The sequence below is a fragment of the Vulpes vulpes genome, chromosome 5 (genome assembly GCF_048418805.1).
Source record: "Vulpes vulpes isolate BD-2025 chromosome 5, VulVul3, whole genome shotgun sequence".
Taxonomy (NCBI): Eukaryota; Metazoa; Chordata; class Mammalia; order Carnivora; family Canidae; genus Vulpes; species Vulpes vulpes.
Genome location: NC_132784.1, coordinates 94,088,271 through 94,109,899, shown reverse-complemented (window position 1 = coordinate 94,109,899; position 21,629 = coordinate 94,088,271). Strand labels below are relative to the sequence as shown.

The window sequence follows — 21,629 nt, the reverse complement described above, 5'->3', positions numbered from 1 at the left end:
TGTGAGACTCAATTCCAGGACCCCGGGATCACAACCCCAGCCCAAGGCAGCTGCTCCACCACTGACCTACAAGGCGTCCCCGCAAACTTTGATCTACCTCACAGATTTTTTTTTTTTAAATAACCAATGCTATTCAATTAGTTTTGGAAACAACCTCCCCTCAAGGCCTGAACACAAGATGGAATGCATTGAAAATTTTATCTTAAACGTGGCCCCAAGAATCTTAAAATAGATGTGAAGATCCGCAGTTTGTTCCTTATAACATGAGGGGTAAACCTGGGACGCCGGCGGGTTCTGTTATTGTTATTACCATCCCACGTAAATTAAAGGAGAAAATCCTGAGACGTCTAGCATGCAATAAAATGTAAACACTTTAATAAATTAAAAACCCCCTAAAGAAAATTGTTTTGCCCAAGATTGCGAATCCGAGAAACCACCAAGGAGCCGACACCGATGCAAACACGAGGGTTTATTTACAAGCTCGAGCTTGGGTCCCTCCAAGTGCACCCGACACAGCGGAGCAGGGACTTGGACCCCGAGGTGGGTTTTAGCTGAGTTTTAGGGGCTGGTGTCGGGGACCTCCAGAAGGGCTGGAGCAATTCCTCAAGTTCTGTTTACATTTTGATATGGGGCCTTCAAGGGCATTGAGCTCTGTTCTCATTCTAATAGGGGCTTCCAGCCCTTGGCCTGGGCTCTGTTCTTATTCTAATATGGGGCTTTGTAGGGCGTTAAGCTGTAAGCTGTTTTTTTTTTTTTCCCTGTAACTGAAGTAATGTAAATTTCAGCTCTTCTTCGTGGGGCCTGGGATGCCTGCACTTGCTAACCTGAACTTAAAGTGGAACGGCCTTAATTTTCTCCGCCTCCACAAAATTATTCGAGAGGAGTTCAATTAATTTTGCGGAGCTGAACTAAGTTGAACGGAACAGGAGCTCACAGCGCTCAGAGCCAACGCCACCTGACAAGGACGGCGTGGGAGCCAACGAGGGCTCCACAGCCACCTGCAGGTCGAGACCCGCGCAGACGGCGGCGCTCGCGCAGGCGCAGAGCGGGGCTCAGCAGCGCGACCGGGCGGGCTTGGGCGCCGCCTTCCCCGGACCCCGCCCCCCCGCGCAGTTCCCGGCCCTGCGGCCGAAGGGGCGGGTTTCCAGCCGGGCCCGTTTTCCAGCCGGGCCCGCAACATGGCTGCTCCCGGGGCTGCGCGTCGGGAGGCCGCCGCGTTCTCGCTTTCCTGACGGCCCCTGGCTTCTGTGCGCTCCTTCCCCTCCGCAGGCCACTCCCGCAGACATGTTTGCCAAGGCCTTTCGGGTCAAGTCCAACACGGCCATCAAGGGGTCCGACAGGTGAGGGGAAGGGGCCTGCGCGGCCGCCGGGCGCCCGGACGCGCGCGGCTCAGCAGTGAGGGCGCCGGGCAGCGGCGCGGAGGCCGGGGCGAGGCCGGGCCAGGGCGGCGGGAGGGCCCGGGCCGGGGGGCGGGGGCGGCCCAGCACGTGTGGAGGCGCAGCGGCGGGGACCTGCGCGGCTCCCGGGCCTTCTGGATCTCCTAGTCGGTGTAAAGGGAAGCCACTCCGTGAGCGCTTAGCGACCGCGCTCTGTGTAAGCTGCCCTGGAGGCTGCAGAAACGGAGGGCCCCCGCCCTCCAAGGAGCCGCGAACCCCGTAGGAAAGATCGGAAAACTGCAACTATGGGAGCAGAAGCTTTAGCGATTACTTCTGGCGGGAGAGACGGGGGGGCGGGGGGGGAGACGTGTGCAACGCGGGGTCTCCGGGAGGGCGGACCGTGGTTGAAACCAGCCCCGAGAGGCTAGCACACCTCTGAGGTGATACTGTCCCTTGGGTCTGGGTACAGTCATCGGAATTGCCTGGAGCAAGTTTAAATACTTGTCAGGAAAGCTTCTGAGCTTCATCACTTTGTATCCAGCTGCATCCAGGCCTGAGGCGGTGGCCACTTGACCCCAGGAGCCACTTGGTGCCCCTGTGGATCTTGAGCAGAGAAGCAAGGCTTGGGGGAGGACGGGGTTGGGAGCTGATACTGCGTGCCTGCAGCATCTACTGTCTTCACTATTCAGAACTTGTAACTAAAATATTTAAAGAAACTGATTTTAAACGCAAATTAAAGGGCAAATGTTCTCCAAAAAAAAAAAAAAAGGACTGTGTCTGTTAGTGTTGCAAATGCGGGCCCCGCGGTGCGAAATTTGGAACCAGCGTCCTCTGGTTGTCGCCCTCAGTGCCCTCGTCTACTGTCCAACCACGAGCCGACGGACTGGCCAAGCAGATAAGAGAAAGGAGTGCGTCCCAAGGCTGGGCATAGGGTCTGGAGGGGCCGAGCGTCCAAAGTCGGCCTAACTTGATTACTCACTGGGGTTCAGTTTTCCTCTTTCTTTGTAAAATGGAAAGACATGCCCCCCTTCACCCCCAGGAGTATGTGAAAATAGAGGAGGTGTTGCATGAGAAATGAGAAAGAGAATGGCCAGTTTTTCCTTGGTCCTTAGGATTTTATAGTAAATCCTTCTGGGGCCTTGGTATTTATTACAATCCACTCAGGCAGGCAGGATTTGTGCCAGGTTTTGGTTTGCTTTCTGCAGGAGAAAGCTTCGGGCTGATGTGGCGGCTGCCTTCCCCGGTCTTGGAACAGATCAGGTCTCCGTGTTAGTACCTGGAAAGGAAGAGCTCAACACTGTGAAGCTGTATGCTCATAGAGGAGATGCGGTGACTGTGTACGTGAGTGGTGGTAACCCCATCCTATTTGAACTGGAGAAAAATCTATATCCAACAGGTATGCCAATAGATGGAGATGGCCAGTACTGTAATCCGGGCCGAACATCTCTTTCTCCTTCTTTCTTTCTTTCATTAATCTGTTCTGACTTAAAACGAAGTGCAAAATCTCCCAGTACCGGGCAGCCGCGGTGGCGCAGTGGTTTGGCGCCGCCTGCAGCCCAGGGCGTGATCCTGGAGACCCTGGATCGAGTCCCACATCAGGCTCTCTGTATGATGCCTGCTTCTCCCTCTGCCTGTGTCTCTGCCTCTGTCTCTGTCTCTATGAATAAATAAATAAAATCTTTAAAAAAAAAAATCTCCCAGTACCATCCCTAAGGATTCCTTGGACCCACTGTCCTTAGAATTGGAACTTTCAAGATCAAAAACTGCTACAGGATGGAGAATAAAAGGGCTAACAGAGGAAGAGGGAGGGTAGTTGCCAAGGGCTGTTCTGAGACGAAGGAATGATAGTTGGTAGTGGGTTAACGAGGAATGGAGCAGAGGTCTTGAACAGGATGGAATTTCAGGATGTGTAAAAAATATTCTTAAAACTATCATTATCAGGATTTTCTTTAAAAACTGAAGAAATACAGTGATAGGAAAGAAGCTGGGTTCATTAAACTACACGCCCAGCTGTCTCACCTGGCTCTCTGGATCCTTTGCTTTCTCTCTTTGTCACCGAACTCAGACATCCAGTGTCCTTTCTCATCCTTTTCTCTCTTCCATAGCTGCTGACGTCTACTTTGTCACTTGAAGCTCTTGCCCCAGGCCTGGCTTCAAGCTGTGCAATGTGGTCTCCTTAGGCTACGTAGGTTCCCCACTCCACTCTCCGGCCATATAAACAGAGGCCTTTTTTGATCTAAGGTTTTATTGCTAATCACTGTGAACACAGAAGGAATAAAAATAATAAACATGGGGAAGTTTCAAATTTTCCTATAGGCCAGCACCCTGTGCTTCATTTCCTTGCTTCTGAGGTCACAGCTGAAATCCTTGTTGGCTCCCTGTTCCCGCTTTTATCTGTGTCCATTTCTGCTGCTGCATCCAGGTGGGATCATAAGGGCCTCCAAGCCTCAAGTGACATCCAGTTTTTTTAGTATCTGCCTTCTTTAAGAAAGAAACCTCTTTGGGCCTCATAGCCTCCTCTCTAGCTATGGGTTGACTTTCTTTTCTCTATCTTAGTTAAAATGACCTTAGTATTTGGCTTTGCCAGTTCCCTAGGGGATTGACCTTTTGGCAGTAAGTCTGTCTATGTCTTTTTTGGGCAGTGTACACCTTGTGGTCCTATCCTGACCTTCTCCCAACGTTCACGACATGGCCTCTGGTGCTCGAAAAACTAGTGGGGGGAGCAGGTAAGAGGATTTTCCTGTATTCTGGCTATTGATTGAACCTACTTAGGAAGGGCCAGCAATTTTAATAAATGTACCCATGTCCTGTGTTTATGCAATTGAAACATGGAATATCCCCCCGTGTATGTTTCATCTCTCACTTGGCTGCTTTCAGTAAGGTCTTTGGGCCACTTCAACTCTGTCAAAAGGCTTCAGTGAGCTTTGTACTTTGTACTTAAGTCAAGAAATATTTTATGAACTACCGAATGCTATACTTTAAATCAATAAGCTAAATTTAGGAAACCAGGATAAAAGAATGTGGGACCAGACTCTCAACTTGGTGCTGCAGTTTGACCACCAGCCCCGCTAAAGGGAAAAGGTCTGATACTCAGGTTGCATTTTTTAATACTCATTATGAATAACCTAGCGGACACTTAATAATTGTTTGTTGGTGGAGCAACAAATGAATAAATGATAAAGGAAAACTTGGAATTGGTTAGAGGCAGAATGCAGGTTGTAATGATTTTGTTTGGTTTCCCCACAGATTTGATGCTGCCGGGACTAGTGGTGCCCCCTGCTGGTCTGCCTCAGGTACAGAAGGGTGACCTCTGTGCCATCACCTTGGTGGGGAACAGGTACTGTATCACTGTGCCTTTGGGGGGAAAATTTAGGTAAAACTGGGGAAGGGAATAGGAAGGGTCAAATTACAAAGCTTATGGAAAAGGATTAAAAGAGAAAAACAAGTTCTTCCAGAAGCAGAGAGTGGACCGTACGGGATTGGGGTATCTGCATATCTCAGCCAAGAGTATTTGCTGATGCTGCTTTCTTTCTTTCTTTCTTTCTTTCTTTCTTTCTTTCTTTCTTTCTTTCTATCTTTTTATTTTTAATTTTTCTTTTAAGATTTTATTTATTTATTCATGAGAGACACAGAGAGAGACAGACCGACACAGAGGGAGAAGCAGGCTCCATGCAGGGAGCCTGATGTGGGACTCCAGGATCATGCCCTGGGTGGAAGGCAGGTGCTTAACCACTGAGGCACCCAGGCGTCCCTCTTTCTTTTTACAATAATTTTACATTTACAGAAGAGTTGCAAAGGTAGTATACATTATAGCTTCCTGTGATGATAATGTTTTATATAACTATCGTACAGTTATCAAAACTAAGGAATTAACATTTGTATAATCCTATTAATACAATTATAGACTTTATTCATATTCTCCCAGTTTTTCCACGAAATGTCTTTTTTTCCACTCAAGGATCCAATCCAGGGTACCACATAGCATTTAGTTGTGTCTTCTTAGTCTCTTGCCTAAGACATTTTTCTTGGTCTTTCCTTGTTTTTCATGGCCTTGACTTTTTTCTCCATCACCCACATCATCATCCTTTTAAAAAAAAATTTATTTTAATAGCTTTGAGGTGTGGTTTACAAACTGTAAAACTAACATCTTTCAAATATATAGTTCAGTGGCTTATAGTGTATTTACAGTGCCGTTCAGCCATCACTACATGGCTTCTTTTTAGAAATAAATTAGGAAGTAATCATACGAACGGTTCTGAAAAATCAAAGCTCCCTCACCCCGCAGCCCTTTGCTCTTAGAGGTAACCGTTACATAGGATACATATATCCTTGCCAACCTTTTGGAGTGTGTGTGTGTGAAAATGTACGGTTTGGGTATTGTATGTTTAAAAATACAAACAAACAGAATTATACTTTATCTATGTTATTTTTTCACTTAAGATTAAGGGGCCATTCTCCATGTCAGCAAGCTCAGTTATGCTGAGTCTTCTTATCTGCTATGTGGTCATAGAAGAGGTTCTCTCCTAATGGACCTTGTGGTTGCCTCCGGTTGGTCTTCATCACAAATAGTCTCTTACTGATGCCTCTAGGGACACAAAAATAGTGCCAGTATTTTTCGAGGAGATACTCGGAAGCTGAACTGTTAAGCTAAAGATCACATGCATTTTTCCACTGTTCTACAAGAAAGCCATATCCATTTTCACTCCTACCTGCAGGATATGTGGAACCTGTTTTCCTATTCTCCACCAACACTGGATACAATGGATTGTTTTCATTTGTGTCATCCGGAGTGAGAAATGTATCTCATTATTTGAGAGAAAAGCTCATTGCTTCTTTAAGAAAGAGAGATTGTAGGCATGGAGGGGTCAGTGTTCAAAGATCTTACTGTTGCCACTCATGTTCTCCTGTTTTCCTTGACCCTTTTGGAACCAAGCACCTAGAAATGTTTCCTTCCTTGTTTAACTGTGGCAAAACCTGCAGGTGAAAAGTTTGGTGGTGTCACTCTTTTCCCCAGTATTCTATCCAAAATAGAATACTACAGGAATGTATAAGTGGCCTGCTCTGGTTGGCCTTTGGACTTTATATTGGGATGAAGCTTGAGAGTGGTTTGTGGCTGAGAATAAAGGCACAAGGGGGTTTATTAATCATACGAACCATGTGTAAGACAGAAGTTTCTGAGCCATTGATCCCTCCAGAGGTGGAAGGAAAAGACTCCTCTTTTAGGACCTGAGAAAAAAACAGATTCCAAGTTTTCTGTGGCAGGAGTTGACCAATGGACTCAGTAAGTGGAGCCACCAGGTTAGCAAACATCTTCAGCAACTCTGCCCTTGAATCTTTTCCACTGTGCCTGAGGGACCCTGCCAGGCTTGTGTTTCCCCCCCCACTGTTACCCAGGTGGGCACCCGACCTTACAGGCAGTGTGTGGGCAATGCTTGAGTAACACTTAGTGGGAGGAGGTTTCTCATTTGGGCTTTGGAAGTTTTTGTAGTTATTGTCTGTGTGACTGTTCTCCATCTCCTGGATGTGCCCTGTTCTTAGATTGTTACACAGAGCGAGCCCTGTCACAAAGAGCCAACTCAGAAGGAACCTCTCGAGTTAGTGCCACCATTTATCTTTTCTCCCTTCCCTTGTGTCATCGCTCAGCCTCCTATGTGGCACACAGATGGCCTTCCTTTTGAACCTCTATAGGATGGCTAGGCCTTTAAGGTAGAGGAGGTAATTTATATTTTTGAAATGAAATTAAGGGGACTTTAAATATCCTTGCAAGTCCTGCCTGGGTTTAATTCATTATAGGAATAAAAACAAATAGTGATGATGTCAGCAGAGGAGTTACTTATACAGAAGGGGGATGTCAAGGGATTTTTGAAAGTCCTATTAATAGGTAATCTGAAGAACCCGAGGCTGGACTGAGTGTAGCTTCGTGATGTAGACAGTAGCTTCAAATTTGCGAACATGCTTTTGGTATGCATGTGGAAAGATACCCCTGATGTCTCTCCTGAAAGTCTTCTGTGACCCCCAGCTCTGTCTTCCTCCTCCTCAGAGCCCCTGTTGCCATCGGAATTGCTGCCATGTCCACGGCTGAGATGCTGACCTCGGGCTTGAAAGGAAGGGGCTTCTCCATGCTGCACACCTACCAGGACCACTTATGGTGGGTCCTGCATTTCTTCAGTTTTACAGGGGGCTGGGTGGGTGGAGAGGGGGTGGGCCTGGATTCACAAGTGAGAGCTTGGGCTCCTGCCTCGTCCTTAGGCAAGTTGCTGCTTCCAGACATGAATTTCTTCGCTTAATGTGGAGGGGAAAAATGAATGGATTGATTGGTTGGTTGAATTTTTCATGTTTGGAGAAGAAATTACAGAAAACTTTGATGATTTTCTAGGTGAACTGTAGAATTCTAGGCCTAGAAGAAGACCTTAGGGGCTGCCTACCCTGCCTCTCTGCATCATGATACTCTTTTTTTTTTTTTTTTTTATGGCTTTAGTCAGTGCAGCCTTGTCTGCCACACACATTTAGGCATTTTCTTGCCCCATGGCGAGGGCTCAGGAACTCACTTCTGAATCCAAATCAAAGCAGAGTAGATCCTCAGGCACCATGGTCATAACCTCAGCACTTTTTTGTTCAGGTTTCACATTTCAGATCTCCTCCCCAGTGTGGAAGTCACGTTTCCTCACCGTAACCATTGCTTTCTAAAACCAGATACTAGTTTACCCTCTGGTTCTTTTCTTGTCGTTTTACCAAAATAGTAAATAGGGCTTTTCTTGAAAGCCATATACTTGGGTCTTTGGGCCAGGTGTTGTGGCCCGTGGATATAGATTGATCCTAACATTTCTAGCCCAGCCTTGGAGTTCCTCATCTTGTAAGTCCTGGCCGAGCCCCACTCTGCTGGAGGCCCAAGCACAGTGTGTGTCTCAGCAGACATCCGCGGGCTCCTCCCCTATGTTCCCCAGACACCTTGCTTTCCACCAGTCTGACAGTGGTCAGCAAGGTCATCTTACCCAAATTGTGCTACCTGTGGCTGCTTTGGTCCCCCCGCCCCCACCTTTTAAAAACATTTGTGCACTTACCTTATCTCATCAAAAGAGCCTGAGTATATAGTCCCGCCCACTGTTGACAATACTGTCAAGACTTGCTGCGACATTAGTGAAAACGTGGTTTAATTTCCATCATTTTACTCTGCGTTCTCTGTGTGTGACATCGCTTTTTTCCCAGTCTTCCGGAGGCTCGGTGGCTTAAAAGCATGTCATCCCTGCTCTGCAAGTTAGATCGTGTCCTGCTGTCACACAGAAGCAGCTGACTTTGCAGTCGTGGAGCAGTCCAGGTGTTTGTACTTTGTCACATGCCCTGAGCCTCGAGCTTGGGTCTCCCCAAACTGGAACTACAGATGCATTGGTCATCTTACTTCTGTTATTTAATTCAAAATGGTTTTCTTTTTAATTCATGTGAAGGGAATCCTTTTGGGGGCTTCTCTTTAACTGCTCTTTGTTAATCTTTGTCCCCAGATGTGCATAAGTGATACTATTATTCCTTTGGGATAGGGAGGAGGCAAGAATTACTCTCCCCATTTCAGAGATGAGGAAGCTGAGGCATGGGATTTTTCTGGGCCTAGAATTGGCAATAAGATTTAGATGAGAGCCCAGGTGCTCTGCCCTCTCCTGGACACCCCTGTCTGTGGCTCTTACTCTTTCCGGACCCCCAGCTGACCCTGACTAGAATTCGAGAATGTTGTGACCGCTGCCTGGCGTTTCTGACGTGCAGTTTTTCCAGGCGATCTGGAGACAAGTCTTCTCTACCTTCCATTGCTCCACTGGCCCTGAACCCCCCAGATCTCGAGAAAGAGAAGGAGTCCATCACGGCAGACCCCGCCATGCAGGAAGACTTGAGGTGCCTGACCCTGGAGGGAGAAGATGAAAATGGGGGGGCTCAGCAGCAGATGTGTGGGAGGAAGTCCCTCTCAGAAGACTCAAACTCCAGGGGTCTGAATCCAGACCCTACAGACAGCAAGACCCTTCAAGGTATAGCTCTGGGGGCAGAAGGATCCATCTCAACCTGGGAAACATGCTCTACTCTGCTTCTTAATAGAGCGGTGCCAAAGCTCTAAGAGAATGGGAAAGTCCTGATTTTTGGTGAAGGTGGTGTGATAGCCTTTTGACATCTCAGAAATGGGAGTCTTTTCCACAGAAATTGTGTTTCTCTGGATGTTGGTCTGCCCTGGCATTTGGACTGTTTCCAGCTACAGAGGCCTCGCCTCTTTGGTTTCTTCTGGCTCCTACTTTTGGTTTCTTCTGGCCCCTACTTTTCTGGCAGAGAAGTGTTTGCTCCTGGTGGGGTGGGACTTTGTGGCTGGACCTCTTCTTTGGAGTCAGCCCTTTTCAAAGGCTCGGTGCTCAAGAGAGTCTGGGAGCTTTGGTACTTGAGAATGGGTTCCTTTCAGAGCTAAGAGAGCGAGGCAGGGGTGGAGCTGGGTGAGGAGTTTACTTGTATTGCACCAGGCATTCTGTGTCCTTCAGAAAAATGTGTTTTCATCTTCTTTTTGCAGAGCAAATGGATGAACTATTACAACGATGCTTCTTGCACGCTTTAAAGTGCCAAGTCAAAAAAGCTGACCTCCCTTTACTCACCAGCACATTCCTTGGCAACCACATGTTCTCCTGCTGGTATGGAAGGCATGGTATGGGGCATGGGGCTTTCTCTGGTACCTTGGTGGTGTGTCGGGACAGGTGTGTGATGGGGCAGTTGGTTGAGGGACTTGTTGTGGAAAGAATGGAGTGTTGGGATGCCTGGGTGGCTCAGCGGTTGAGCACCTGCCTTTGGCCCAGAACATGATCCCACAGTCCTGGGATCGAGTCCCACATCAGGCTCCCTGTGTGGAGCCTGCTTTTCTCCCTCTGCCTGTGTCTCTGCTTCTCTCTCTGTGTGTCTTTCATGACTAAATAAATTAAAATCTTAAGGAAGGAAAGAGTGGAGAGTTGATCTGGCAAATAAATTAGGTCCTGAGTTTTAAAAAAATTTAATTTTAGCCAGTGAAAGGATGTTGAAGAAATTTTAGCCAGTGAAAGGATGTTGAAGAAAGTTAAAATTTCCAAGATTCTCTGAGTACTGCTTCTGCTATGGTGATTCTGGGCAGTCTCATGAATTGAGCAGCATGTCCTGTTCATGTTCAGGAGTCCCAGTGCAGCCTCTTTCTCAAGAGGCTTCTTTTGGAATGTTCAACCCCCTCACACTTTCCCTGCAAAGTGAGTGGGCCATATTGTGTCGTATCAAGAGGAAGAGTCCGCGTGAACCCCACCCTGAACACAAGCCACCAGGAGAGACAGTATTACATATGGATAGAACCTGGGCTTTGGACTCAAATGCCAGTTTCCCAGGGTTTGGGAGCAAGGTGAATTTGAACTTGTTACTGGGCTTCTCTGAACCTTAATTTCCAGCACGTGTAGGATCATTGTCAAGATTCACTAACCTAACATTTAGTAAGCACCCAGGAAATATCCTATCAGAAGATTTGCTCCCTGAGTTTTACACTGCAGGTCAGCTTTTCTTTTTTTGAGAATTTTTTCTGTTTTTTAGGAAGTGATTTTAATGTAATTCTCTTCCTGTTTATGTGTGGGCTCCTTTAGGTCATCCTATGCAATTGTTGGGTCTGCGTGTGTAGTAGGATACTTGGTCATTTGTCCTGACCTTGTTGGGTAATAAGTAACTGGGAAAGAGATCCTAAAAACTTCTCTAGGATAGAGGTTCTTAACCTGGAGTAGGTTCTAGGAGGGCTCTATGAATCCCACTGCTATTGCTTGTCAGATTTTGAGAGAAGACATGAGTTCTGAGAAGAGGAACTGATTATGGCTTTCGTAGGAACCTACCCTCAAAGACTCAACAGCTGTAGGGATGCCTGGGTGGCTCAGCGGTTGAGCCCCTGCCTTCAGCCCAGGGCATGATCCTGGAGTCCTGGGACAAGTCCTACATCGGGCTCCCTGCATAGAACCTGCTTCTTCCTCGGCCTGTGTCTCAGCCCCTCTCTCTCTGTGTCTCTCATGAATAAATAAATAAAATCTTTAAAAAAAAAAAAAAAGACAGCTGTAGGGTAGGGGTTTGCAAACTCTTCCTCTAACGAGCCAGATAGTACATCTTATACACTTTCAGACCATGTAATCTCTATTGCAGCTCCTCAGCTCTATAGTTTCAACAGACGATGGATAACTGCTGTGACCAGATATGGGCTACAGGATGTAGTTTGCCAATCCTGCCCTTGGCTTCAGTGAGCTTGGTATTGGAAAGGTTCACCTTGAGGTGAAATTTTGGAGGCCATACAAGGTGGTCCAGTTTGAAAGGACTCTAAAGCTGTATCCAGTACGGTAGCCATTAGCCACATGTGGCTATTTAAACTAATTAAGTAAAATTCAGAATTTAGTTTCACAGTCACGTTTGTTGTGTGTCAAGTGCTTAATAGCCACAAGTCGCTGGTGACTACCTTGTTGGATAACAGGGAGGACATTCCAAATTCACAGAAAGGTCTGTTGGACAGCAGTGATTTAGAGTTTCCCTAAATCGGGTATCCCTCTCTGATGCCATCACTGGGCAGAGGGTTCTGGAACAGTAGCAGCTTTCTGAACGTGGAGGAGGAAAGCTGAGAAAAGTTGCCTTCCTCTCAGTGGCAGGCAGGTCCTACCACTACTGCTTTGATAGCTTAACTTGCCTTTTCCCTCTACCACCAGCCCCGAAGGACGACAGCTGGACATAAAGAAATCAAGCTACAGAAAGGTAAGCAGGTACCTTGTCTGCATACCCACCCAGAGAGTTGTATAGGGGCACACGTGCCATGAGCTAGATGGACACTGGGGAGGCCCTGTTCATAGGGCTCAGGCTAGAATTAAGCTTTTTGATTTCAGGTAAAAGGGCAAGGGGAGAACACTCCCTGGGCCGAGGCAGTTGGGCAGGCACCCATTACCCTCCTTCCCTTTCACCCCTTGGTATCTGACCAGAGTTCTGATAGAAAGTTAGCCTGTAGCAGCTTCTCACCCCTTGAGCCTCACAGTGGGGACCTCCCAATTCCTGGTTTGATGAGGGCAGGGACTGTCCTGTGTCCCCTCCCTAGGCCCAGCCTAGCTTGGTGTGTGGCACATCATATGCTCAGGATGTGCGTGGAATCGATGGAGTCCCCTACCACTGGCCCTCTCTCCCTTAGCTCTCTAAGTTCCTGCAGCAAATGCAGCAGGAGCAGATTGTACAGGTGGAGGAGCTGAGCAAAGGGGTGGAGAGCATTGTGGCTGTGGACTGGAAGCACCCGAGGTGAGTGCAGGGGGCCTGGTCACCGTAGCTCAGCTGGCCCCAGAGCCCCAGGGCACCTGGGCCATGGACCGGGAATTGCCGAGATGCTAGTGTAAAATGTGTTTTTTCTTTCCTTCTGCTGGGTTTTAGGATCACATCTTTCGTCATACCCGAGCATTCCCCGACCTCCCAGACTATCCAGGAGGGTAGCAGGGAACAGCCCTATCACCCTCCAGATATAAAATCCCTCTACTGTGTCCCAGCCAACATGACCCTGCTCTTCCAGGAGTCTGGCCACAAGTGAGTTTTTGGAGAGCAGCCCTCCTCTGCCTGCTTGGTGTTCTGGCCTATAGTTCCTCTCAACCTGAGTAGTGTTCCTTTGTGACTGGCAAAACCTGCTGTGCCCCTGTTCTCCCTTTCTCCCACATCCAGCTTCAAGCCTCCTTCCCTGGGAATGTCTGACTAAATAAGGAGAGTAGGGGTCTCCCATTTCCACCTGTAATTATTCTTCACAAGGTCCTGCTCACCTCAGTCAGGAAAGGGAAGAAAATGGAGCTCAAAAAGCCAAGGAAAGCAGCCTCCCGAGTAGAAAGTGAGTCTTGGTATCTGCAGGTTGTCTCCTGGTGCAGCATGAACTAACCCTCCCCTCTCCTCTTGGTCACTTCTGTCTTAGGAAGGGGAGTATTCTCGAGGGTGGTGAGGTCCGGACAATCATCATCAATTATGCCAAGAAAAATGATCTGGTCGATGCGAACAACAAAAAGTGAGTGATTGGGGAACGCTGCTGAAGATCAAGCCCCAGCAACACAGACTTGGGCACATTTGTGGAGGATGTCTAGGATAGAGGGGAACATAGGAGGTCACAGCCTTGTAGAAATAATCAAGACCAGTGATTTCTAAACCACGGGCTGTGTACACCTAGACTTGTCCAGGATGCTCAGGTTCACATACAGCATCAATACTGGCTGTAGCCTGAGTACATGTTAACTCATAGACCTCCACGACGGGTTTCCTTTTTTCTCTCTCTTTTTTTTAAGGGCTTTATTTATTTATTTATTTGACAGAGAGTGAGCACAAGCAGGGGGAATGACAGGCAGAGGGAGAGGGAGGAGCAAGCTCCCCACAGAGCAGGAGCCCAGTGTGGGGCTGGATCAAGGAAATCCAGGATCATGACCTGAGCCGAAGGCAGATGCCCAACTGACTGAGCCACCCAGGTTCCCCCATGACTGGTTTTCAAATGCAGATGCCCTTGTGAGGAATAAAATGCAACTTGGAAAAATTTTATTGAAGTCATCATGGCTTTTCGGTATCTTCTATTTTCTTAGTAAGTGGGTACAAAAGGTAAACTTAAATAAAAAGCATTCCATTACCGTGTTTTTTGGTTTTTGGTTTCTTTACTTTCAAAAGACATCCCCATGATGAAAAGTTGGGAACTATCAGTCTATTCATGGTTAGTTGGCAGAACTGAGCCAAGAATCCTGGTCTGTGGATTTTTCCCACTCCCCCCTCTAGCACCCGCTTCTCCTTATTCTAGAAAAACATACCATACCTCCCATTCACAGGGTATAACACTTCATGGACTGTGGTCCCCGAATTGGCTCTAATGCCCTGAATGACTACAAAAGACATACATGAGATGAATCCTGAGTGGCCCTTGGATCAGGAGGGGCAGGGCTGGCATTTCTTTATTACCTCTTCTTTCCCTTTAGTCTTGTGAAATTGGATCCCATCCTATGTGACTGCATCTTAGAGAAAAACGAACAGCATACCATCATGAAGCTTCCATGGGACAGTCTCCTGACCAGGTAGTGGGGATTGGCAGCCCCTCTCCAACATATCTATCCCGTAATATCTATCACTTTAGACTTTGGAATCATCACTGTCTCCATCTTTGACTTTCTTTCCATAATTCCACTGATACTTGTCTACACACAGCCTTGGTAATTTTGACATGAAGGATCCTTGGAATGACTTGAACCAACACAATATAGGAAAACTTAAAAGGGAGAAAGGAAAAGAACAATTGATTCAAAAGAAGAACTTCAAGAAGTTTTTTTTTTAAAGATTTTACTTATTTATTCATGAGAGAGACACAGAGAGAGAGAGGCAGAGATACAGGCAGAGGGAGAAGCAGGCTCCATGCAGGAGCCTGATGCCGGACTTGATCCGGGGACTCCAGGATCACACCCTCAGCCAAAGGCAGGCGCTAAACCGCTGAGCCACCCAGGGATTCCCGAACTTCAAGAAGATTTAAAAGCAAAAAGGCTGGGAGGAATTGTCTTCAACTCATCAAAGGAAAGATTCTTATGCTTTCTTTTCTGCAGAACAAAATCGATACATATATCAAAATAATTTATATCAGGAGTTTGCAAACTACAATCCACAGCCCAAATCTGGCCCACTACCTGTTGTTGTAAATAAAGTTTTATCTGAGCATAGCCACACGTGTCTGTTTATGGTCTGTGGGCTGCTTTACAATGCAGAGCTGGCTGGTTCCACGGACCCTATGCCCCTTAAAGCCTAGAATATTTATTGTCTGGCCTTTTATAGAAAGCTTGTACAATCCCAGTATATATGATAACAAGAGAAAATCTGGTTAGATGAAGGTAGACATTCCTTGTGGTAAAGGCTTTCTCTAGAAAATTAATTGGAACATGTCACAAATGTAAAGCAGCTTTTTACCAGGCTCGGTACAGGAGAGTCATGAGACAGGAAGTAAATTCCATAAGGCAGCCTGGACAGACTTTCAGAAGGCCAGGCCACCAGACAGTTTCCAGGGGCTCAAGTCCCTGATGAATCCCTTCCCTGAATCCATGGGCCTTGACTTTGGCTATACTTTTAGAATCTTTAAAAATATATATATGCCCAATCGGAGTTTCTGATTTGATTGATCTTAGGTACAGCCCTTTAGGTGATGTCAGGGATTTTGAGTGCAGCCTAGAGCAAACTACTGCCTATAGGATTGGCTCATACCCAGCTGCCTATTAGCAGTGGGGAATGAGATGATTTCTGTTAGCTTTATCAGTCTATAGCTCATCAACTTCTGTTTCAGATGTTTTGAAAAATTGCAGCCTGCCTATCAAGTGAGCTTTCCAGGACAAGAGCCCATTGTGAAGAAAGGCAAAATCTGCCCAATTGATATCAGCCTAGCACAGAGAGCATCTAATAAAAAGGTAATTTTAAAAAGACACAATGTTGGGCGGGGCGGGGGGTGGTGCCTGGGTGGCTCATTCGTTAAGCATCTACCTTCAGCTCAGGTCATGGTCCTGGGGTCCTGAGATAGAGCCCTGCATCAGCCTCCTCCCTCAGCAGGCAGTCTACTTCTTCCACACCTCCCCCTGCTCCTGCTCACTTGCGCATGCATGCGCTCGCTCTCTCAAATAAATAAAATCTTTTATCTAACTTTTTTTATTTTTAAAGATTTTATTTATTCATGAGAGAGAGAGGGGCATAGACACAGGCAGAGGGAGAAGCAGGCTCCCTGCAGGGAGCCCAGTGTGGGACTAGAACCTGGGAATCTGGGATCACACCCTGAGCCAAAGGTAGGTGCTTAACCTCTGAGCCACCCAGGCATCCCATAAAATCTAAAACAAAAAGAAGGGATCCCTGGGTGGCGCAGCGGTTTGGCGCCTGCCTTTGGCCCAGGGCGCGATCCTGGAGACCCGGGATTGAATCCCACGTCGGGCTTCCGGTGCATGGAGCCTGCTTCTCCCTCTGCCTGTGTCTCTGCCTCTCTCTCCCTCTCTGTGTGTGACTATCGTAGATAAATAAAAAAAATAAAAAAATAAAACAAAAAGAAGACACAATGTTGGAAGATGGTGATTTAATGTCCCTGCTAAGTTCTGGTCTCTCTAATGTGATCGGAGGGTATGTATGTATGTATTTATTTATTTTTAAACATTTTATTTATTAGAGAAAGGGAGCACAAGTAGTGGGAGCTACAGAGGGAGAGGTTAGAAGCAGACTCCACGCTGAGCAGAGAACCAAATGTGGGGCTCAATCCCAGGACCTTGGGATCATGACTCAAGCCAAAGGCAGATATTTAATTAACTGAGCCACCTAGGTGCTCTGTGATTGGAGGTTTTTAGATTTTGTCCTCAAACACCACAAAGATTATTTCTGAAAGAGCCATGTTTATGTGAGTGGGCTGGGCCCTGTATAAAACAGGCAAAGCTGGCCCCCTCACTCCCTGCCCTTTAGGATTTTGTGGTAGAATACTTGCTAGAGCCTAGTTCCAAAGGTGAACAAGATTCTATCTGTATTTTTTTAGACCTGTTATAGGCTTTCAGCTCTTCTTCATTCTCTTACTTCCTGGGCCTTGCTCAGGGAAAAATAGCCTGTAAATACACAGAGTCGTAGGGAACAAATACTGTCCGACCTTGAGTGTGTGAAAAGCTGTCCTTGGGGAAAGGAGTGCACTTATGCTGAGTGCCTTGAGAAGACAGAAAAGGGATTATTGAATGGAAACCCAAGAAAACAGACTTGGGTTCAAAGTAAAGAACTTTCTAGTATATAAGAATGGGCTTTGCATTAGAGACATGGATTCAAATGTGACCTTTGCCTTAACTGCTTGACCTTAAAAAAGTGAATTGTTTTTTTTGTCTGCGTTTTTTTATGTGAAAAATGGGGATAATACCTACCTTAGAAGGCACCATAGGAGCCAAATAAAGGAATATACATGGGTGAAGCACTTAGAATAGTACTTGGCATTTAAGCAGTCAGTAAATGAGAACCAGTAATGATAACCTCAATAATAACTAGCAATAGCCATTATTTCTTGAGTGTGTAATTATGTACCAAATTCTGTACTGAGCAAATTTCTGTATCAACAGGTTCCCCCTGCTAGCTGAAAGTGGAGCGTTCCTATGAAACTTTTTGTAAGCTGAAATGGTGTAAAGCAAAGAAGCAGTTACCATGGTTTTATATGGAAATTTTTTTGAGCTTTCCCAGACCCCAAAAATCACTCTTAGGCCTTTCTGACATCTCAGGACTCATCTTGCTAACAGATGCACAGAATAAATGGAGATAAAGCACAGATGCTCACTGACACAGTTCACTGCTCAGCTGGACGCTGAGCTGCTAAGTGTAGTTCCTTGGGGAGGAGATTGAAGAGGGTCCCTCCTCGCTGCTGCTCCCCAGCATGTGCTGCCTCTCTGAGGGCTCCCTGCAAAACCAATGCTGAATGCTATGTTCAGTTTTCACCTTTTTTTGTAAAAGTAAAAACTCAAGATTCCTTTCATTTGGCATAAAAAAGTACTCTTGTAGGTCTTCCCCTAAGAGCGAAGTGGTATACTGTGAACTTTGTAAAAATGGGACATTTTTATTAGCTTATTAAACAACACCATTAATATTAATGATTATTTAAACACCATTAGTATTAATGATCACAATTAGAATTGTCCAAAATTAAAACCAGTGCTTTCCAAAATAGGGAGTTATTGTCTGGAGGTCTGCAAGTAAAGTTTGGGTGACCCTGGTTGGGGGAAGAGGTAGTCAAGGGTGCATGTCTCAGGTGGGGGCTGGAATAGATGTAACTGCTAATGTCTTAGTGATTCTGAGCTGCTCAGAATCCCTTGACAAGCCTGGGATATTTGGAACCGGTTACTTTATTGAAAGCAGCCCTTCCCAACCCACTCCTGATGGTAATATACTCCACTGTCTAGTCATGAATGCAAGAGAACTTGCTTCAAAAAGGGGAGAATTGTGGGTTTTTTTTTAAGTGTTAGTTTTTTTTTTTTTTTAACCTCAGAATCACATATGTTATTTGTGAAGTTGACGAATAATAGAAAAATGTATGTGTTCTTGATGAGATGCTTAATATTAAGAAATTACTGTCCATTTTTAGGTGTGATGATGGTTTTGTCTTTCTGTTTAAAAGAACCCTTTTATTTATTTTATTTTTATTTATTTTTTTGAACGCTTATCTTTTAGAGACATAAAGCATTTGTGGGTAAAATGATGTGATGTTTAGGAGGATTTGCTTTAAAGCAATATGGATGGGGATATAAGTGAATTGAGATTGGTCATGAGTCGATAATTGTTGAAACTGGTGATGGGAACATAGGAGCTCTGTATTCAATTCTGTTATTTATTTGTTTAACTCTCCATAATAAAGGAAAAAACTTTCTAAAAGGTATATATTACATGTAGAATAGAGAGTATTCCACTAAGTATATAACACATATATTAGATGGGATAGAAAGGATCAATGAGCATAAAAATAAATTATATGGACGAAAAGGTACTGTGGTTGTAAGTAAGGTGAACACGGAGGGTGAAGAGGCCACAGAGAGGCTCCAGCAGGCCCTGTGTGGAGAAGGGCATGCAGTCGTGCCCTACCATCAGTCTTCTGTCCCCCCAGGTGACTGTGGTCCGGAACTTGGAACCCTATGGTCTAGACCCGTGCTCAGTGGCTTCCATCCTCCAGCAGCGATGCCAGGCTAGCACGACGGTCACTCCTGCCCCTGGGGCCAAGGACAGCCTGCAGGTCCAGATCCAGGGAAACCAGATCCATCACCTCAGCCGGCTGTTGCTTGGTGAGCATCCTCTGAAGAAGCAGAAGTGTTGGTCCAACTTGGCAAAAATCTTCCACCAATTCAAGTCCCTCTAGTCATGGCTGTGTGTGTGTGTGTTTAGCCACATAGCTTTTTAGTGACCAGTAAGAGACAGAGCTAATAGTCGAGTCAGATCCTAGGCCCCCGATTCAGGGCTCTCTCCACCACATACTATTGGAATAGTTTCCTTCCTGGTTTTCCCTTTTATAAAACATTTGTTATGCATCCAAACCATGCTGGGTAGTCCGCTGGGCTTTTTGCAGGCACCATCTCTTCTCCTGACGTTGCAGCAGAACTGTTTGTGTTTTGCAGCTGAGGAAGCTGAGGCTCGGAGAGGCTCATTCCTTTGCCGGCACATCTTTAGCTGTTAACTGCTGCAGCTGGGCTCCGGACTTGGTTTTGTCAGATCCCAGAGCCTGAGTTCTTTCTCCCAACTCTGGGTCACCCAGCCTCCAGTTTGTCCTCTATTCACACCACCTCTGCCTGAGTCAGCTTTCCAGCACTTCCCTCTAGACACTCTTGCTGCTTGCATCAGTGCCTTCAGAATAAGTCCCTACGTTCAATAAATAAGACCCTCCCGGGCCAGCTACCCTTCCACTCGGGCTCTGTCTGGCATCTCTCACCTCCCCACCCCTACCATCCTTACTGCTCCCCACACACACCAGCCACATGCCCATTCGGTGCTTTTGTCCCTGTCCCCTCACCCAGTGTGCGTGCCCTCCCACAGCCCACGTCTGCCTAACTGGAGGGCCTCATCAGCCCAGTTTAGGGGTCACAGGAAGTCTGTCTCAGAGCAGGTCCCATTTTTTTCTTTGCTTAAATTAGCATTTAAAAAATTGCCAATGTAGCACTTTCCAGCTGTGTTTATTTTTCTGGTTAGTGCCTACAATGTGGCCAGTTTTTTCTAATGTCTGAACCCCCTGCTAGACTGAGCAGCCTGTCAGACCTTGCCTTCTTCATCTGTTTTTCATACTTGGCCTGGCACACAGTAAAGCTTGATATCTTAGGGCCTAAGGCAGTACCGTATTGTAGACTTTTGGAGTTGACTCCTTTAAGTAAACTCATATGAGGTGCTGAGAAGAAATACAGAGGAAAATAGACAAGCATATGATTGAATAGACGTACATGTCCTCTCCTGAGAAAATCATGAATGCATCAAGTATATCTAGAAAGTGGCTATTGGTGTGAAAATGCCTGAAATAGACACCTCATCCATGAGATGTAAGGATAAATCGCCCCTCCCCAACAGCTTCCCAGAGGAGCTGGCTTGGAATTGGGTGGAGAAGAGCAGGTCATGTGACTGAGGTTAATAGAACAAAAGTTGACAGCAGGAATGAGTGTGCAAGGGGGCAGGGGGCTGGGGGGCAGCCGTGTGGGTCGGGGCCCATTGGGTTTGGGGCCAATGAGGGACATTGTGACACAAAGTGCAGGTGGTGGCAGGGAGGGGAAGCTCATGCCCCACTGAGGAGTTTCTGCTTTTTGGATTGTAGAAGAGTATCGGCTTCCTCGAAAATACATCCAAGGCCTAGAAAAAGCCCCCAAACCTGCCAAGAAGAAGTAACAGATTCTTGTTTCACGTGGTCGGTCCGGTGGAAATCCAGGCTGGTAATTTATATGAGCATTTTCAGCTTTTGCAAATGAAAAAATATAATTCTTTACCAAAATAAATTTTTATTCTAATCTAAATCTGATTTCCTCTCTTGTTTCCTCCACTTAACTAGCATCTTGTACTAAATTTTCAAGTCCTACCTCAGATTACATCGACAGAAGAGGCAGTACTGGAGTGCCTTTTCTGTTCATGTGATTTCACTGGTTTTAGTTACTTTCCTATTTTAAAGGCTGGGTAGGTAGGGCCTTCCTGTTTTTAAAGCCCTTCTAAGGGATCCCTGGGTGGCGCAGCGGTTTGGCGCCTGCCTTTGGCCCAGGGCGCGATCCTGGAGACCCGGGATCGAATCCCACATCAGGCTCCCGGTGCATGGAGCCTGCTTCTCCCTCCGCCTGTGTCTCTGCCTCTCTCTCTCTCTCTCTGTGACTATCATAAATAAATAAAAAATTAAAAAAAAAAAATTAAAAAAAAAAAAAAATAAAGCCCTTCTAGCAGTCCACAACCTCTTGCCCATCTGCTCCTACCACCTAATTAACCTCCTAGCCCTGGGACGCCTGGGTGGCTAGTGGTTGAGCGCCTGCCTTCTGCTCAGGGCATGATCCTGGAGTCCCAGGATCGAGTCCCACATCGGGCTCCCTGCATGGAGCCTGCTTCTCTCTCTGCCTGTGTCTCTGCCTTTCTGTGTATCTCTCATGAATAAATAAATAAAATATTTTTTTTAAAAAGTCCTAGCCCTAAAATTGTCCCCTTCCATCTCTAGAGAGTTGGTCACACAGAAGCAGCATTCAGCTGTTCTCTGCTATCAAGCCAGGCCAAAGAAGAAAGGCTTGGCTCTAA

The 21,629-nt window shown here is 46.4% G+C and overlaps 1 protein-coding gene across 6 annotated transcripts; it reads left to right on the top strand.

Annotated features, from left to right (window-relative positions):
- The first annotated feature begins 1,048 nt into the window (after positions 1 to 1,048).
- Positions 1,049 to 20,872, top strand: EIF2D (eukaryotic translation initiation factor 2D). Of its 6 annotated transcripts, none has more exons than XM_025991357.2 (15): positions 1,049 to 1,340; positions 2,582 to 2,772; positions 4,019 to 4,102; positions 4,623 to 4,713; positions 7,417 to 7,524; positions 9,138 to 9,385; positions 9,910 to 10,027; positions 12,080 to 12,125; positions 12,550 to 12,653; positions 12,783 to 12,932; positions 13,306 to 13,395; positions 14,342 to 14,437; positions 15,685 to 15,805; positions 18,994 to 19,168; positions 20,677 to 20,872. In XM_025991357.2, the coding sequence occupies exons 1-15, from the start codon at positions 1,285 to 1,287 to the stop codon at positions 20,745 to 20,747; spliced, it is 1,749 nt and encodes a 582-aa protein (XP_025847142.1). In that variant the 5' UTR covers positions 1,049 to 1,284; the 3' UTR covers positions 20,748 to 20,872. The 6 variants fall into 6 exon arrangements, with proteins under 6 accessions (XP_025847142.1, XP_025847143.1, XP_025847141.1 ...); XM_025991358.2 differs by having other exon boundaries at positions 1,113 to 1,340; positions 2,582 to 2,713; positions 9,129 to 9,385; XM_025991356.2 differs by having other exon boundaries at positions 1,114 to 1,340; positions 9,129 to 9,385.
- The last annotated feature ends 757 nt before the right edge of the window (positions 20,873 to 21,629 follow it).

What these genes read in the sequence shown, in the direction of transcription:
- EIF2D (XM_025991356.2), top strand. Translation starts at nt 1,285, where the DNA reads ATGTTTGCCAAGGCCTTTCGGGTCAAGTCCAACACGGCCATCAAGGGG. An exon ending in ACCTACCAGGACCACTTATG is followed by an intron (nt 7,525 to 9,128) that starts GTGGGTCCTGCA and finishes TCTGACGTGCAG; the next exon opens with TTTTTCCAGGCGATCTGGAG. An exon ending in AGAAATCAAGCTACAGAAAG is followed by an intron (nt 12,126 to 12,549) that starts GTAAGCAGGTAC and finishes TCTCTCCCTTAG; the next exon opens with CTCTCTAAGTTCCTGCAGCA.